Genomic DNA, 20,054 nt, shown 5'->3' with positions numbered 1-20,054 from the left:
ACTCAATTTTAGTCATACATTTAGGCCAAAATGTATTCGGCCACATGTCTTTGGTAAAAAAAATGTCAATAAGTGTATATTTATTGGTTTGCGCAAAAGTTATAGCGTCTACAAACTAGGGTACATTTTCTGGAATTTACACAGCCTTTAATTTATGACTGCCTATGTCGTTTCTTGAGGTGCTAAAATGGCAGGGCAGTACAAAACCCCCACAAATGACCCCATTTTGGAAAGTAGACACCCCAAGGAATTTGCTGAGAGGCATGTTGAGCCCATTGAATATTCATTTTTTTTGTCCCAAGTGATTGAACAATGACAAAAAAAAAAAAAAAAAAAAAAAAAAAAAAAAAAATTACAAAAAGTTGTCACTAAATGATATATTGCTCACACAGGCCATGGGCATATGTGGAATTACACCCCAAAATACATTTAGCTGCTTCTCCTGAGTATGGGGATACCACATGTGTGGGACTTTTTGGGAGCCTAGCCGCGTACGGGGCCCCGAAAACCAATCACTGCCTTCAGGATTTCTAAGGGCGTACATTTTTGATTTTACTCCTCACTACCTATCACAGTTTTGAAGGCCATAAAATGCCCAGATGACATAAACCCCCCCCAAATGACCCCATTTTGGAAAGTAGACACCCCAAGCTATTTGCTTTGAGGCATGTTGAGTCCATGGAATGTTTTATATTTTGACACAAGTTGCGGGAAAGTGACAAATTTTTTTTTTTTTTTTTTTTTTTTTGCACAAAGTTGTCACTAAATGATATATTGCTCACACAGGCCATGGGCATATGTGGAATTGCACCCCAAAATACATTTAGCTGCTTCTCCTGAGTATGGGGATACCACATGTGTGGGACTTTTTGGGAGCCTAGCCGCGTACGGGGCCCCGAAAACCAAGCACTGCCTTCAGGATTTCTAAGGGCGTACATTTTTGATTTTACTCCTCACTGCCTATCACAGTTTCGGAGGCCATGGAATGCCCAGGTGGCACAAACCCCCCCCAAATGACCCCATTTTGGAAAGTAGACACCCCAAGCTATTTGCTGAGAGGCATGGTGAGTATTTTGCAGCTCTCATTTGTTTTTGAAAATAAAGAAAGACGAGAAAAAAAATTTTTTTTTTTTCTTTTTTCAATTTTCAAAACTTTGTGACAAAAAGTGAGGTCTGCAAAATACTCACTATACCTCTCATCAAATAGCTTGGGGTGTCTACTTTCCAAAATGGGGTCATTTGGGGGGTTTTTTTGCCACCTGGGCATTCCATGGCCTCCGAAACTGTGATAGGCAGTGAAGAGTGAAATCAAAAATTTACGGCCTTAGAAAGCCTGAAGGCGGTGCTTGGTTTTCGGGGTCCCGTACGCGGCTAGGCTCCCAAAAAGTCTCACACATGGGGTATCCCCGTACTCAGGAGAAGCAGCAGAATGTATTTTGGGGTGTAATTTCACATATTCCCATGGCATGTTTGAGCAATATATCATTTAGTGACAACTTTGCGCAAAAAAAAATAAAAAAAATAAAAAATTGTCTCTTTCCCGCAACTTGTGTCACAATATAAATTATTCCATGGACTCAACATGACTCTCAGCAAATAGCTTGGGGTGTCTACTTTCCAAAATGGGGTCATTTGGGGGGGTTTTGAACTGTCCTGGCATTTTATGCACAACATCTAGAAGCTTATGTCACACATCACCCACACTTCTAACCACTTGAAGACAAAGCCCTTTCTGACACTTATTGTTTACATAAAAAAATAATTTTTTTTTGCAAGAAAATTACTTTGAACCCCCAAACATTATATATTTTTTTTAAAGCAAATGCCCTACAGATTAAAATGGTGGGTGTTTCATTTTTTTTTTTCACACAGTATTTGCGCAGCGATTTTTCAAACGCATTTTTTGGGGAAAAAACACACTTTTTTACATTTTAATGCACTAAAACACACTATATTGCCCAAATGTTTGATGAAATAAAAAAGATGATCTTAGGCCGAGTACATGGATACCAAACATGACATGCTTTAAAATTGCGCACAAACGCGCAGCGGCGACAAAATAAATACATTTTTAAAAGCCTTTAAAAGCCTTTACAGGTTACCACTTTAGATTTACAGAGGAGGTCTACTGCTAAAATTACTGCCCTCGTTCTGTCCTTCGCGGTGATACCTCACATGCATGGTGCAATTGCTGTTTACATTTGACGCCAGACCGACGCTTGCGTTCGCCTTAGCGCGAGAGCAGGGGGGACAGGGGTGCTTTTTTTTTTTTTTTTTTTTTTTTTTTTTTTTTTTCTTTATTATTATTATTTTTTTATCTTATTTTTAAACTGTTCCTTTCATTTTTTTTTTTTTAATCATTTTTATTGTTATCTCAGGGAATGTAAATATCCCCTATCATAGCAATAGGTAGTGACAGGTACTCTTTTTTGCAAAAATTGGGGTCTATTAGACCCTAGATTTCTCCTCTGCCCTCAAAGCATCTGACCACACCAAGATCGGTGTGATAAAATGCTTTCCCAATTTCCCAATGGCGCTGTTTACATCCGGCGAAATCTAAGTCATAAAATGCTCGTAGCTTCCGGTTTCTTAGGCCATAGAGATGTTTGGAGCCACTCTGGTCTCTGATCAGCTCTATGGTCAGCTGGCTGAATCACCGGCTGCATTTTCAGGTTCCCTGTTGAGACAGGAGAGCCAGAGAAAAACACGGAAGACGTTGGGGGGGAGGGGCATTCCCTCCCACTGCTTGTAAAAGCAGTCTAGAGGCTAATTAGCCGCTAGGATTGCTTTTACATGAAAGCCGACCGCTGGCTGAAAAGAATGATACCAAGATGATACCTAAACCTGCAGGCATCATTCTGGTATAACCACTCAAAGTCGTGAATGGCGTACCTGAAGACAAAAAAATGGTTAACAATAAAGCACAGTAAACGGTAAGGTATAAAAAATTGCATACCTGAAAAGCAAACATGATAAAACATAATAACAATAAAACATTGCAGAATAGAATACAGTAAAAAAGAGCAGAACAATAGAGAGAGAATAGAGAGAGAGAGAACAATAAAACGACAACTATTTTTTTTTATTTTATATTTTTGTATGTGTTTTTTTTTTTTTACACTTTTTTTTGTAACTAACTTTTATAACTGTAACCGGTTCCAGGTTCGGGTCTCTCAAAATGCGATGGCATCTTGGGAGACCCTGTGAAAGTGTGCCTAGTCTGTGCAATGCTGTACCCTACGCTAATACTCAACTAGTGAATGGTAGCATTCAAAACATTCACCAATGCAAAGACCAGGATTGTCAGGACAGGAGGGACAATAATAGCGGGTGTCACGCCTATATCCGCGCTTGCTGCAGACACAACATCTTTTTTGGGGGGTTCGCTGGGTAGGGGTACTCGGGAGGACATAAAGAAAATGCCTCTCATGCAGCCGACTGCATTTGGTTGGGGATGTGAATGGGGGAAATACGGGCGCTGCAGAAGCGGTGGGTTCCCAATTAGGATTGGCGAATGCAGCAGGAAGGGCACTATGGGCACGACGGGCCTGTGTTTGTCTTCTTGGTGGCAGCGGGACACTACTTGTGCTTGCCACCTCACCAGCTTGAACTGCACTTATGGGACTCGCCACGTCACCAAGTGTTACTGCAGTGCTGGTTTGACTACGACCGGGGTGTACTAGGCCGCTGGTGCTTGCCAGTTCACCAAAACGCTACCAAAAAAACTGTTAGCGATCGCAGGGATCAGGCCTGACTCTGCGAACGCTGCAGTTATGCGTTTAGTGTTTTGTAAGTGTCAGTGATCGATCGATACTGCACTTGGGTGGGCCGGGCGGAGGGGCAAAACGCAGGTGCTAGCAGGTATCTGGGCTGATCCCGCTAACACTGCGTTTGTGGGAACCCTAAACTGCTGGGGACGCTAGTATAGATCTGATCAGATCAGATATTGATCCGATCAGATACTATACCACTAAGGGAGGCGTATGCTGCGTGCGTGGGTGTTAGCGGTACTGGCGCTAACCTGACACTGCTTGGGGCTGGTGCTTGCCAGTTCACCAAAACGCTACCAAAAAAACTGTTAGCGATCACAGGGATCAGGCCTGACTCTGCGAACGCTGCAGTTATGCGTTTAGTGTTTTGTAAGTGACAGTGATCGATCGATACTGCACTTGGGTGGGCCGGGCAGAGGGGCAAAACGCAGGTGCTAGCGGGTATCTGGGCTGATCCCGCTAACACTGCGTTTTTGGGAACCCTAAACTGCTGGGGACGCTAGTATAGATCTGATCGGATCAGATATTGATCCGTACAGATACTATACCACTAAGGGAGGCGTATGCTGCGTGCGTGGGTGTTAGCGGTACTGGCGCTAATCTGACGCTGCCTGGGGCGACGCATATCACCGCCGGGCGATCAGGGGGCTAAACTTTTATTCGGTAATAAACGGCGGGTGCCCTGACACTATAAAAAATAAACTAACTAACCAGCGTCACCCGTAACAGTTATATGGTGATCAGTGGTGAAAGGGTTAACTAGGGGGCAATCAAGGGGTTAAAACATTTATTAGGTAGTATATGGGGGTCCCTGTCGCTATAAAACGCTGACGGCAAACCTAAATATTTACCTCACTAACTAGCGTCACCAGCGACACTAATACAGCGATCAGAAAAATGATCGCTTAGTGACACTGGTGACAGGGGGTGATCAAGGGGTTAAAACTTTATTAGGGGGGGTTAGGGGGGTATCCTAGACCTAAAGGGGGCCTAACACTCACTGCCCTAACACTGTAACTGTCACAAACTGACACTATGCAGTAATCAGAAAAAAAAAAAAAAAAAAAAAATACTGCTAATGTCAGTTTGTGACAGGGGGGGGGGGGTGATTGGGGGGGAGTCGGGGGGCGATCGGGGGGGGATCGGGGGTGTAAGGTATGCCTGGCATGTTCTACTGTGTGTGTTTGTGTTGTGTGCACTTACATGTCTTCTCTCCTCGGCGCTGGACGGAAACTGCCAGACCGAGGAGAGATGACATCACATCCTCTGCCTGTGTGAAACTACACACAGGCAGAGGAGGATTCCCATTGGCTGGGAGCGATCGCGAGGGGGGGGCCACGATCGGATGGTCTCCCCCTCGCCTCCCGACGCTCCCAGTCAGATGCCGACCGCCGCTGGCACCGGGGGGGGGTCCGATCGGACCCCCCGCCCGCGGGAGGCAGATCACGTATATATACGTGATTCTGCCTGCCCGTGCCACTCTGCCGACGTATATCTACGTTAGGCGGTCGGCAAGTGGTTAAAGAGGAGTTTGCACGAGCAAGTAGATAAGCAACAGGTCAAGATTTTTTTTTTTTTTTTTTTTTAAAAGCAAACATATTATACTTACCTCCACTGTGCAGCTCGCTTTGCACAGAGTGGCCCCGAACCTCGTCTTCTGGGGTCCCCCAGAGGCTCTCGCAACTCTTCCCCACATTAGATAACCCCCCTCGGGAGAGCGCTTCTCCTAGAGGGTTACCTTGCGGGCGCGCTCCCGAGTCCATCATTCGGTGTCCATAGCCGCCGAATGTATGACTCAGCCCCACCTCCGGCGTCATTGGATTTGATTGACAGCAACAGGAGCCAACGGCTGCGCTGCTATCTATCCAATCAGGACATGAGACACCAGCCGTAGCTGGCATGCTCGTTCCCGTCGCGCAAATTTCGTGGCTCAAGTATAAGGAGGGCTCGGGGGTGCTGCTGCATTAAAAAATGTTTTTCACCTTAATACATAGAATGCATTAAGGTGAAAAACGGCAAGGATTTACAACCCCTTTAAAAAATTGTGCACCAGCAAACTTCAGTACTCTATAATTTCCATAGGCAATGCTTTAAAAGTCCCTGCATCTCTTTAGAGGTTAACTAAAAATATTGTTTCTAGAATTATTGCTCACTCCCACGTGCACGACATGTAACATGAGTAGAGCAAGCCACTTTTTTGTATGTAGGGGCCCCTTATGGGTGCGTTTACATTTGTGTGTGCAGGTACCTGGGGACAGTTCTTAGGTGCAACTATTTTTTTTGATGCTTCTGGTATATCAACAGAAACATGTCGGGGTGAAAGGACCATTTTCCCAGGAACAATTGTTGGTGACTCAAGCCTGTCAATTCCTATCCCTGGAATGAAACTTGCTAATAGGCAAAGAATGTTGGTTTCTGCCAAGATAAAATATGATTCACCTCTTTCTGGGCCGCACGACTTCTCGTGCCCTCTTGGTGAATGATAAAAACCACAACTGTGGCACTGTCGGATTGGATCCTGATAGGACAATTCCATAGATTGAGCATCCAGGCCTCGAGGACCAGGCGTACTGCCCGAATCTCTAGAATATTGATGGACAAGGTCATCACTGATTTGGAGCATTTCCTTAGGACAGATGCTTCTTCCAGGACTGCTCCTCAGCCCAGAAGGCTGGTGTCTGTTACCACCTTCCAGGTAACTGGTAGAAAGGATTCCTCTTTTTGAAGATTCTTGGATATCAACCACCAACTGGGGCTCTGACGCACATTGGGGGATAAACGCATTAGGAAGCCCAGAGCTGGGGGGCGTGGATTGATGGCGGAGCGAGCGGCTGCATAGTTACACCGCTCCGGCTCTTAACTGCCATCCTACAAGCATCCCGAGTCCTTTCTACTCACCGAAGGGCTCCAATTGTTCCCCACGGTGGTGGGCACCCGACAGGCTGGCAAATATGGTGAAATACGGGCCGGCTTGGGCCCCATCCACGTCGGACCGGCTGGCGGGATTCCGGAGGCAAGATGGCGCCGGGACACAGGCTCCTAAGACAGCCACGCTGCAGACATCCTTCCCTGCTGACCAGAGCTCTGCTAGTGGGGCGAGTGCTTCTACTCGAGCCATATTTTACACACAAATAGACTCCCAATCAGCACAGGACCCCCAGCACCTTGCTGACAATGACCAAGAGGAGGGTTCTCCCTCTGCTGAGCCTACCTTAGCCACCATTATGCTGGCTATACAAGATTGCAAAGCCTCACTCACCACTCAAATAGCCTCTATACGGATGGACTTCTCTCTCCTAAAGCAGGAGGTTCAGAACCTCCGTGACAGGGCTGGGGGCATGGAGGAACGCATCAGCTCCTTAGAGGACACCGTGCACTCCCTTCTCTGTTAAAGTGCGTGATAATACTGGGGAAATGCTGGCCCTCCACGCTAAAATTGATGATTTGGAGAATCGTTCCAGAAGGAACAATCTTCGCTTTGTGGGATTCCCTGAGCGCGCGCACCCTGAAAAATTTCTTTACTCCTGGTTAAGGGACATTTTTGGCACAGATGCACCCTCATTCTCTTATGTGATTGAAAGGGCACACCGTACCCCTCCACGTCCTCCCCCAGAAGGAGCACCTCCGCGCTCAATTATAGCACGTATTCTCAATTTTCAAGATAAGGTTACTATCCTGCGTATTGCAAGAGAGAAAGGTCCGCTTATGTATAATTGCAATAACATATCAATCTATTCTGACTTCTCAGCTGAAGTTCAACACCAGCGTATCTCCTTCTCAGCAGTGAAGAACCGCCTATGTGAAGAGGGACTGAAATACGCCATGCTTTTTCCCGCCAAGCTTTGCATCATACACGACAGTAAAGCTCACTTTTACACCAGTCCTAAGGACGCTATGGCTTGGCTGAATGATCGCTACAGACCTGCAGCCAGGCGCAGAGGTGATAGCAAGCTCATTGACTCCTTTGCTGCCTTCCCTCTTGACACAGCTCTGAAGTCTTCTATCAGCAATGTGCCTGACCCATATTATGGAGATCATCCACCTTTATTAAGTGGAATGCAAGTCCCACAACAACATATGTCTTTTCCCATGCGTTTTAAGGCACATAACTTCAACTTCCTTTTCTACCAGGCCCTTCTCATGCAACCGGAATTTATTATTATTCTTATTTTTTTTTCCTTTGATTGGCCTATTGTTTTTCTCTATCATAAAGAAGGCCTGCATGATTTCTGAACTTCTGCGTACCTGCAGAGATGAACATCCTGGATCGGGACACATTCAATTTTTTTTTTCGGTTGAGAGCCACACTGGACTCCACATTACCCCCTCACCGGTTAGTGGCGTGGCCACGGAATAGTTGGACCCTCGATAACGTTCCCCTTTTCTTTGCTTACAGGGTATGAGGGGTTCAAGGCTCGCTAAGTTGGGGATGGCCGAGCGGGGTGGGGGATACGGGTTTTTCACACAATGTTCCATCTTGGTTCTTTTTTCTTTTTTTTCTTAGTCGTTGCTCAGAGCAGCTTATTGATATTCTCTGTTTTGTCGGTTAATAGCACATACCTCTATAAAAATGGAACACTAGAGGTATGAATGCACCTCAAAAGAGGTCTCTAGTCTTTTCAGTCCTAAAAAAATACAGTCCCCATATCATTTGCCTCCAAGAAACTCACTTGACTGATACTAGAGTGAGGGCCCTTAAGCGTCCATGGCTGGCTCAATGTTATCACACAACTCACACAAACTACTCTAGGGGGGTTTCTATTTTATTGGCCAAATCCCTTCCAGCTGAAACTATACAAGTCAAGACAGACCCAAATGGGAGATTTGTTACTTACCCTACAAATTTCTTCTGTGACACACTCTTGTAAACATCTACATTCCTCCCCCATTTTTGGTGGCAATGCTGTCCAAATTGTCACTTCAACTGTTGAACAGACCCCCTGGACCTTTACTTTACATGGGTGATTTTAATGCCATACTGGACCCAGCCATGGACCGCTTGGGGGTTGGGGGTAGATCCTTTCCCTCCCTTCTGGACTGGATGTAGGTTTATGACCTTACCGAACTCTGGCGCTGGAAACACCCAGACAATAACCAGTTTTCTTGTCATTCAGACTCCTTCCGCACCATGTCTCGGATTGATATGGTCTTTGCCCCTACGGACACCCTTCCCCTTTTCTATGCGGTTTCATACTTGCCCAGAGGTGTCTCAGACCATGCGCCTCTTTCTGTGGACTTCGCCATCCTTCCAGACACAGGCCCTGCCATTTGGCGGCTAAATTCATACTGGCTGGAGGACAAGGTAGTACAAGGAACATGTAGGAAAGGTATTGTGGAATACTGGAGAGACAATATGGCAACAGCGAACCCCTCTGTAGAATGGGAAGCCTTTAAAGTCAAACTGTCATGTCCATCACTGGGGTTATGAAGAAAAATAACCAGCAGCTTATTGCGGAACTAGAGACTGCCATGGTGCGGGCCGAGTGTCTATACCACTGACCCAGCCCCTGAAAAGAGAGGCATGGCTACAGAAGCGTAGGGAATACGAGATCCGTTTATTAGACCTTAGACAAAAGCGACTATTACACATTACACAGAAATCGTTTGAACACGGTAACAAAGCTGGACGCCTCCTGGCATATCTGACAAGACCCGACCGCCCTCCTGTATCTATCCCACATATCCAGACCATACAAGGCCAAATCAGTGATGTTCCTGGAGATATTATGGATGCTTTTTTAAAAACTTTTACAAAGACCTATATACATCCAGGGCGGAGTACACTGAAACCCAGTTAAATGATTACCTCACTGACATATCCCTCCCCCCCATATCTTCTGAGAGGAGGGATGAGTTGGAGGCACCCATCGCGGTTGAAGAGATTGCCGTAGCCATTTCACAAATGCCAACCCATTAAAATCCTGGGCTGGATGGTTATCCCACCGAATGGTATATACAGTTTAGGGATTTGCTATGCCCGCTTCTATTGCGTATATATAACAAAGCTTTGGACACTGGGGTCCCTCCCCCCCCCCCCACTATGCGAGAGGCCTTAATCATACTTCTGCTGAAACTCCGCAAGGACCCACTTAAATGTGAATCATACCGCCCAATATCCCTCATAAATGTGGACGTTAAGATCCTGGCTAAAGTGCTTGCAAATCGCTTAATGTAGTCACTACCCTAGTCAATAGTGACCAAGGGGGTTTTATACCGGGAAGATCCACCAGAATGAATATTCGTAGATTTTTCCACAATATACAATATCCAAATGATTGCCCTCTTACACGTGCCATTGTATCCTTGGATACTTGGAAAGCATTTGACAGTGTGGAATGGCCGTATCTTTTTCGGGTGTTGCAGCTGTATGGTTTTGGTCCTCGAGTGGTGGCATGGATAAGACTCCTTTATGCTTCCCCCCAGGCCCGGGTTCGGGTTAATTCCTCAGTCACTGAGACATTCTCAATTACTAGGGGTACAAGGCAGGGGTGCCCGCTGTCCCCGCTCCTATTTGCCCTGGCCATGGAGCCGCTAGCGGCACAAATTTGTTCCTCCCCATCTATTAAAGGCCTTCCTATTGCTACCATAGAGGAGCGAATTTCGCTCTATGCTGATGATACACTGGTGTATCTGGCAGATACCAACGGGTCACTCCAGTCATTGCTGGCTGAAATCAATATATTCGGAGATTTCTCTGGATTTCGGGTGAATTGGGACAAATCGAGTCTTTTCCCCCTGGATTCTGCAGTGATTCCCCAGATTCACCTAGACTCCAAACTGCAGGTGGTGTCCTCTTTTCGATACCTCAGGGTCCTGGTACAGGTCACCCTTATCCACTTATATCACTAATAATTTAGATCCCTTATTAAGTCGCTTACAGGAGCAAACTAAACAATGGATGGACCTGCCCCTTGACCTTATGGGAGAGCAAATTTACTAAAAATGGTTTACCTTCCGAAATTGCTATATGCTCTGGCTAATTCCCCCTGTAAAATCCCTAAATCTATTTTTAAACGTATAGACATGATCTATACAACGTTCTGTAGAGTGGGGGATCCCCTAGAGTGGCACTTGAGACGCTGAGGCTGCCGTCCCAAATGGCAGGCTTGGCGTTTCCAAATTTTTTTCTTTACTATTTAGCATCACAACTGGTGCATATCCATGACTGGTTACATCAAGCCTCGGCAAATGCATGTACCACTACTGAAGGAGCCATTGCGACTTCCATGGAAACTCTTCACAATATCATTTATAGGGGCAGGGTCCCAAATCGACCAGGCACCTCCATGCTGGCTACTTCACTTTCAATCTTCCGATACATCGTCACAAAAATTTCCCGACATACCTGGTCAGCATCCCCAAATAATCCTCTGTGGTTTAACCCTACTCTGCAGGAACTATACTCTTTTCCTGACACCAAACACTAGTACTCCAAGGGGGTAAAATATTTATGCCATCTATACAATGACAAGGCTTCAAATCTTTTCACCAACTGAGACTTGACTTTGACCTACCACGCTCTTACTTGTTCTACTATTACCAGCTTAGACATGCTATCCGAACTCAGTTTGGCTCCCTAAATAATCCCACTAACTTGCCCCCACTGGAAAGACTGCTGAGACAACCTGATCCTAATAAACTTGTCTCTACCTACTATGCGGCCCTAATGACAGATTTTAACCCCAGATTTAGTAATGCACAAGAAAAATGGGCATCCATGGACATTTCACTTATGGAGGAGGACTGGACAGAATTTGGAGACACATACAAAAACACAGTTATTTCATCTAGGGACCGGGTTATACAGATCAAGATTTTCCACCAATCTCACCTTACTCTGGTTAGGCTGTGTAAAATGGGGTTGAAGCCCACAGCTGAATGTTTCCGGGGTTGTGGGAGAGACGCTGATTTCTTGCACTGCTTCTGGACTTGTCCAGTGGTTCATGACTTCTGGGTGGAGGTGGGTTCTTTCATTTCCTCTGCTCTAGGACTCCCTAACATTATTCACCCTAAGAACGGTTTACTAGGGGTCTTTGGTGATTTACAGATATCATCACAGGCTAAGAGACTATTACGTATCCTTTATTTTTATGTCAGAAAGACTATACTGTTATCTTGGAAAGGTATACAAACGCCTCTGAAATCTCTATGGCTAAAAATGAATGACGTTATACCACTGTATAGACTTACCTTTGAACTCAGGAAAAGAAGAAAAAACGTTCCATAAAATATGGGACAGGTGGCTGGCTAGCCCCATGACCCTTTCTATATAATGTAAACTCAGTATGGATCACTTACAGGCTGTGCCAGGAGATGTACTATATATGCAAATTACTAATATTGCTATACAACAGAATGCTTGTGCAATCAATCTCAGACCGATTTACCACTATTTGTCTGTTCTATATCCCCACATAAGCAATGTACTTGACAATGTATATTAATGCATAACCGAGCTGTATTTAGCTTGGGCCTTCTTATTCCCAGTTGACAGGATACTGTTTTGCAGCAGTCAAATAAAACCGTGCATAAGGAACAGCCTCGAAAGAAGCCACCATCTTTCCCAACAAATTCATGCAAAGCCGAATAGAAGGCTTCTTCTTTGACTTGAGTAACTTAATCAGTTCCCTTATGGAACTGATCCTGTCCTGGGGAAAAAAAAAACATCCTCTTTTGAGCTGTATCAATGATCAGCCCCAAGTACTGCAATCTCCTTGATGGATTTAAGGAGGATTTCTCTAGCTTGAGAATCCAACCTAGGTATTCCAGGTAGCTAACTGTGGTGACCAAAGTTTGGATTAAGCAAGCTACCAAATTGATCTATGAAGAGAAGATCTAAATAGGCTAGTATTGTTATACCTCGAGCCATTACCCTGACTAAAGGAGGAAGCAGGACCTTTGTAAACACTCGAGGTGGAGTAGCTAAACCGAAAAAACAGAGCTACAAACTGAAAATGAAGATTTTCTACCTTAAAGCGTAAATTTCTGGTGAACGGGGAAAAAAAAAAAAAAAAATGGCACATGGAAAAAAAGCATCCTTGATGTCGATTGACGCCAGAAGTTCTCCCCCTTGTAGGTCGTAGACTACTGATTGGATTGACTCCATGCGAAAAGAACGAATATTCAAACCCGGTTTAGATCTTTGAGATATAAAATGGGTTTGATATCCCCGTACGGTTTTGGAACTGTAACAAAATGTGTCAAAGGAAATGCCTGTGTCACCAAACCTCTTAACACCACCTCTTGCTTGTGTCCCTCCTTGCCTGCAGCAACACAAAAAGGTGCTTTTAAAACCTTGCTTCCTCGTGTTGGGCGTCAGAGGATGCCGACGCCGCTAAGCCCTGCCCCCCTGTGCCTTCGGCTCTTCCCCTTTTTCTTTTTAAAAGAAAACTTTTTCCCCATGCGAGCGGCGGACTACAGGTCCTCTGGGACCTACAGGAAGGAGCAGCACGGCACGGGGGGGGGGGGGGGGGTTGGTCTGATCGCGCTAGTTTTCTTCTCTTTTTTTTCCAAAAGAAAATAAAAAACTTAGAGCGCTTCTTCCCCCATTAAAGGGGAGACTGTCAGCACAGGGGGGGGGGGGGGGGGGCGATGGGTGGGGAGAAGAACCCCCCTCAAGCTTACCGGAGGTCCTGCTGTCTGCCTGGAGGAAGAAGCATCTCAGCTCCCTGACACAGCATGTTCTCTCAGCGTGAGGCAGTGAGTGCTCAATACAGCCCCCAGTGGTGACACAAAGGCATGACAACATTTACTGGATCTTAAAAGGAGACATTCATAAGAAAATTCAAAAAAATTTCTTAGAAAACTCCACTTACCTTTCCCACCGCAGGGTTTTCGGTGGTAAACCAACAGACCCAATCTTCACCCTTCACAGTGGGTTCCGTTAAACCTTCAGGAGCTGGGGATCCTCAGGAAACCCACTATCCTGGACCTGTAACAGCACCTCCGCCAGTAAAACTTTATGGCCTTACTACCAAAAAGTACTGGATCCCGGGGTCCAGCTCTCAAAAAGAAGCATTTACAGGCAAAACCCCCTTCTTCGGATACGAGGCCCAGGTACCATTCAATTTGGCCAAAAGACACTTTGAATGGATCCGGTCAGCATGGCTAGCCCCAGCAAGGATTGCTCCATAGGAGCTCAGCACAGCATCTTTACTCGTGACCAACACCTTATACACTGGCAAAAAAACTGAGGTACTCCCACCAGTGGGAGGGGTTATATAGGGAGTGCACTTTTTAATTTAGGGCGTGCCAGTGTCCATCACCTGAAGGTGGCCTATAACCCACATAGTAACTATGGCTCTGTGTCCCGTGATGTACGATAAATACATATGCACTTGCCACTACCCTCCATGTGCCATTTGGTGGTGCTGCTGCTAACACTAATAATGTGTTCCCACATCTGCAAGGAAGATAAGTGCAGCGGTGCTCCCTTTATGCAGTAAAAATATGCTGAACTTCAAAAACAAAATTAACAATATGTTAAAAGCACTTGTGTAATGTCACAAACCCAATGTTTAGGTTTAATATTTTAAAACTTACAAATGACACTGGACACTGGAGGTCAATGCGAATCTAAGTGGATTTTTGAGTTGCAGACCCCAAACACCAACAGGACACATTTTGGAATTTGATACCAATTGCTTTATTAGTGGATTACTAGTTTTTAGTGTAGGATTTAGTTACTTTCTAATAATCTTCCTGTTTGTTTTTTTCATTTCTTTATGCATATTACAAAAAGGATGTAGATTATTGGTATCAGAGTAGAATATACTTTTTTTTTTATATAAAGATTGGGAGTAGGAAGCCGAAGGGGAGATTACTACCTATCCTTGGCCACAAGATGGCATTAATGAGTTTAAACTGTTTTGATATTATTTTAGATATGAATATGTAGCGGTAACTTCAAGCTTTTAATACAGTTAAATGAAAATATTAAAAACATAAATATGTCCTAAAAATATAAATATTAAATCTTTTCTGGTGAAATTTTTAAATATGGTGTTAATCAAAATTGGGTGGGTAAGTTTACAATGTGAGCAAAATAAGCATATGCATTGGTTTTATAAAAAGATCAGAGAGCTCGGGGCATAATGTTCCAGCACATAATCTGTGTCCATCATGCATTGTTTTGGTGTATATGTTATGCCTATCAATGTTTTGCTATGCATGAGATAAAGAGCAACGTTCTCATGGTTACATGTAAACAATACCGATCACATTGTATATGAAGTTACTGTGAAGTTTTTGCTAAACACAGTACATATTATATATGGTCTCATTTAATTGTGAGATGTGTGTTTGTATTAATGGCACTGAAGCTAGGACTGTGTCACTATTGTTTTGTTTTTGATATAGTGACCCTAAATTTAAGGTTCGTGATATTACACAAGCACTTTTAAATAACATTATTATTTAGGTTTTGGAATTTAGCATGTTTTTACTATATAAAATGGGAGCAGCGCTAATAATTAAAACCCCCACTGCTGGCGTATGGCATATGTCAGTGGCAACACAAGGGTTAAGCCCACAGACCTCAACTCTCCAGAGGGGACCTTGAGGCAACAGAAGATAAAAGACAAGTACTGCTTTCATGTCATCATTTACCGCAAAAACTACTATAAGAATGCTAAATATTAAAAGAATTATGAAAAAAACAGAGGTATAACTCACCTCCTGTACAGCTTTGACTGTCCATATGTAACGATAATGAATGGAAGCTTGAAAGTAGTTAGGACAAGTACAACCTAAAAGAACAAAGAAAGGTCTTTATGGCATTCAGAATCCTTACAGAATTTATAAGACGATATTAGTGATATAAATATTAATGGAAAAAAAAAAAAGTATTTGGCTTAAATTACGGTAGTGCAGATGAAACACATATTAGAAGAAACAAGCGTCTTACTGTATATGAAACTGTAGCAGCTTTTCTGGCTAAAGAGGACTTTGATTAACACAACGGATGTTTTGTACAGTGCCTTGAAAAAAGTATTTATACCCCTTGAAATTTTCCACATTTTGTCATGTTACAACCAGAAACATAAATGTATTTTATTGGGATTTTAGGTCATAGACCAACAAAAAGTGGCACATAATTGTGAAGTGGAAGGAAAATGAAAAAATGGTTCTGATTTTTTTTTACAAATAAGATATCTGAAAAGTGTAGCATGCATTATATATATTATATTCAGCCCCCTTTTGTCCGATACCCCTATCTAAGGTCTAGTGGAACCAATAGCCTTCAGAAGTCATGTAAATAGTGAAGTCTTCAGAGGTTTGTTAGAGAACCTTTGTGAATAAACAGCATCATGAAGGCAAAAGGAACACACCAGACAGGTCAGGGATAAAGTTGGAGAAGTTTAAAGCAGGGTTAGGTTATAAAAAAAAATATCCCAAGCTGTGAACATCTCACAGAGCACTGTTCAATCCATCAACCGAAAACGGAAAGATTATGGCACAACTGCAAACCTACCAAGACATGGCCGTCCACCTAAACTGACAGGCCAGGCAAGGAGAGCATTAATCAGTGAAGCAGCCAAGAGGCCCATGGCAACTCTGGAGGAGCTGCAGAGATCCACAGCTCAGGTGCGAGAATCTGTCCACAGGACAACTATTAGTCGTGCATGCCACCAATCTGGCCTTTGGTGGGAAGAAGAAAGCCATTGTTGAAAGAAAGCCATAAGAAGTCCCGTTTGCAGACTGTGAGAAGCCATGTGGGGGACACAGCAAATGTGGAAGGTGGTGCCCTGACAGAGGAGACCAGAATCTAACTTTTTGGCCTAAAATCAAAACACTGTGGTGGAACACCAACCCTGCACATCACCCTGAACACACCATCCCCACCGTGAAACATGGCGGTGGCCGCATCATGTTGTGGGGATGCTTTTCTTCAGCAGCGACAAGGAAGCTGGGCAGAGGTGATTGGAAGATGGATGAGGCCAAAAACAAATAAATATCTCAAAAGTGTGGCGTGCATTTGTATTCGGTCCCCCCGAGTCAATACTTTGTAGAACCACCTTCCGCTGCAATTACAGCTGTAAGTCTTTTTGGGCATGTCTCTACCAGCTTTGCATTCTTAGAAGAAAACCTGTTCGAGTCTGCAAAAGACTTGAGACCGGGACAGAGGTTCACCAGCAGGGCAACGAACCTAAACATACAGCCAGAGCTACAATGGAATGTTTTAGATCAAAGCATATTCATGTGTTAGAATGAATAATTAACAAAAACAACAATTGAGAATCTGTGGCAAGACTTGAAAATTGCTGTTCACAGATGCTCTCCATCCAATCTGACAGAGCTTGAGCAATTTTACAAAGAAGAATGGGCAAAAATGTCACTCTAGATGTCCAAAGCTGGTAGAGACATCCCCAAAAAGACTTGCAGCTGTAATTGCAGCGAAAGGCGGTTCTACAAAGTATTGACTGGGGGGGGGGGGGGGGGGGGCTGAATACAAATGTACGCCACACCTATTTATCATTTTCCTTCCACTTCACAATTATGTGCCACTTTGTGTTGGTCTATCACATAAAATCCCAATTAAAAACAAAACATACATGTATTTGGTTGTAACATATTGTGGAAAATTTCAGGGGGTATGTATACTTTTTCAAGGCACTGTATGTACACCAAATAAAGTGATTTGAACTTGGCCCAGTACTTCTGTAAATGGCGTGAATTTTTTTCCTGCAACCACCAGTGCCAATGGGGGAATCTCTCCCGCCCAGTAATTGTCTGCTCCCTGGGCGGGGGGTTGTGGGGGAAGCTGTCCCTTCCAGGAGAAAACACTGTTTATTGCTAGCGGCTCTGGCAGGCTGGTTGTATATCCAGCAGGCTGGTTGATCGATCAACTTGATACATTCAGCCTGCCTAATACACGATACGAAACTTGTCAGGTTCCTGCCTGAGATTTAAACAGTCTATGGCCGGCCTTACGCTTGTAAATCACCTTCAGCGTACCCATCAGATGGTTGTCCAGCTTCATGCAAATTGCCTCACCAGTGCCAGTGAGCTCTCTGCATGATGATGTTCTCTTCACTGATTTGTATAAATAAGTGTTGAAATTGCACCATCTTAGATTTATTCCTTTGGTATCCAATTTTAAAGTCTGCCTCCATGCTTTTATTAAATACCAGCAAAAAGTGTGCCCAGTCTAAAGGTTGAAGAGATTACAAACCAAAAGTTGAAGAACTGTTGGCAGGAAGTTTGTGCATGGTGAGCAGTGTGTGCAGAAAAGGGTATGACTGAGTGCAACAGAAAAAAAAAAAAAAAAAAAAAAACCATCGGAAACACTGTAAAGGGGGGTTCACATATAAATGGACAGCTGCTGCACAGTAAACTGCAAGGGTTTAACTGTTAAACAGCTGAGCACCCTGGCTGCAGTGAGCTTGCGGTAGGGGGTGGTGTGATGTACATTTCTATACATCACACAGATCTTTTTCCCCCCACTCAATTTTGAGGCATACAAAAGGGACACTTTATTCATGTCACTGTACTGCAGCACTGTGCACTGTTCTACAGTGACATGCAATTCAGCTCGGAACCCTGCAATAAAATGCAGCAGGTTAGTATTTTATCACAGATCACTGCAGTCAGCTCCAGGCTGCATTGCAGTGTGAATAGGACAACAGAAAAAAAAAACAATTGTTTTCTGTGTCCTAGGGGTGACTGGTGTTCTTTCAGTGCGGAAAAACACTGGTCACCGCGTATGATGTGTCGAACAGCTCCCCTGTACCCCCGCTATGTGATGCTTTTAGAATAGGGGGTCTCATTTTGGTCTGGCATGGCAACTGGTGCTTCCCTTTGATGCCCTGTACAAGGTATTTTTATGTCCTCTGAATTTGTAAGGCTCCACTGTATATGGTGCTGAGCAATCTAGGCTCACTTGAACTGGCCCATTGTCTATTGTTATTCCTTACCATATACGTAAGATACTGATCCTCAGACCTGAGATTGAAACGTTTGGAATATTTGAGCCGTTTATAAGGGGGCTCCTCTGTTTTTCTATTTCTCAGTTTTCCCTCCCCTTGGGTGTATGCTCACACACCTGCCCAGGGACGGTTTTCACAGACGTTATTCTCTCCTTGTAACTTACATATTACAGCGTCATGTCAATTTTAAAGACAAATATGACACATCTGCACAGGCTCCCGAATAAGCGGTTGTCCCCGAAACATGTAGCGCAACCATACAAGGATGGTAGAACTCCCTATTTCTGAAATACACCTTAAAAGATCATTAAGTGTTAATTGTATATTTTACAAGGTGATGTTCCTCCTATGTTGGCGTGCAGTTATATTTGGGGACATTTTATTTTAAATTGCTTGTATATGGAATCTAATAAAACGGTATATTTTATACCTTGATTAGTGTTGCTGCAGGGGCCTACAAAGTCAATATTTTTCTTTTTCTGTATTATTTATATTTCTCCCACAAATAGCAAATAAATGATCTGACTGATTTCTATGGAAGACGTGCCAAACTCACTTACCACATAATTGGTGGACATCTGATCTTCTGGAAGTGAGAATCTTAGGCTAAAGATCAAAGTGGATCTAATATAATTTAATTTCCATTTTACATTTTACACTCCTGTCTAAAATGAAATGCCACTATGCTATAAAAAAAATGTTTCGCTCTACCTGCAGTATTATTCTATTGTCCCAGACACACACACACTGCTTAATGTGGGTAAGGCCTCGATGCCTGCTCACAAAACAAAAGCTTTGCCAGACTGCATGGGTTTCCAAGTATGACATCCACAGAAAACAAAACAAACACAATAACCTCTTGTAGTTTAAAAATGGAATGATTTAAACCTCACTAAAAACATTCTTGTGCCAGCTGGTAACTGGGACCGTCAGTACTGCCTGGAAAAGTTATTAACATTCAGTCTTTGGCTGTATTTACTAAGAGCTTTGTATCCTCAACCATGGGCTACTAGTGAAAAAAAAAAACTTAATGTAGAAAACACACCACATTCATTTATATGATTTTTAAAATACCTTTATTAGAAGTGTCTCATAGGGTATTCAAAAGTTAATTCAATTAGCACTGTAACCTACTAAGCTATAACTATCTAGAGACACATATGCTATTGGACCCTACACCAGGGGTAGGCAACCAAAGGTTGAGGTCTACCTGAACAACATGGGAGAAGACAAAGATCACAGAGTCGCCTCCTCATATCCAATTTAAACCTCTATTTGCTCTATTACCATGTCGCAATCGCATGTAATGCAGAGAAATCATGGGTTTAAATCTGGTGGTGAGCAGGCAACATATCAG

General features: G+C 43.7%; 1 protein-coding gene and 1 long non-coding RNA gene across 3 annotated transcripts in view; one reads left to right on the top strand and one right to left on the bottom strand.

The window, feature by feature from the left end:
* LOC141128553 (uncharacterized) overlaps nucleotides 1–20,054 on the top strand; it is a 156,952-nt gene that overhangs the window by 60,183 nt on the left and 76,715 nt on the right. The gene's annotated exons all lie outside the window — the stretch shown is intronic.
* The window catches only part of SORT1 (sortilin 1), a 243,094-nt gene that overhangs the window by 171,667 nt on the left and 51,373 nt on the right, over nucleotides 1–20,054 (bottom strand). Inside the window, exon 3 of the mRNA XM_073615905.1 lies at nucleotides 15,444–15,517. Coding sequence (XP_073472006.1) covers nucleotides 15,444–15,517 — 74 coding nt within the window. The remainder of the gene's footprint in view (nucleotides 1–15,443; nucleotides 15,518–20,054) is intronic.

Source organism: Aquarana catesbeiana, linkage group LG02 (genome assembly GCF_042186555.1).
Source record: "Aquarana catesbeiana isolate 2022-GZ linkage group LG02, ASM4218655v1, whole genome shotgun sequence".
NCBI lineage: Eukaryota > Metazoa > Chordata > Amphibia > Anura > Ranidae > Aquarana > Aquarana catesbeiana.
Note: the sequence above shows the minus strand (reverse complement) of the source record. Positions and strands in the feature narration are given on the sequence as shown.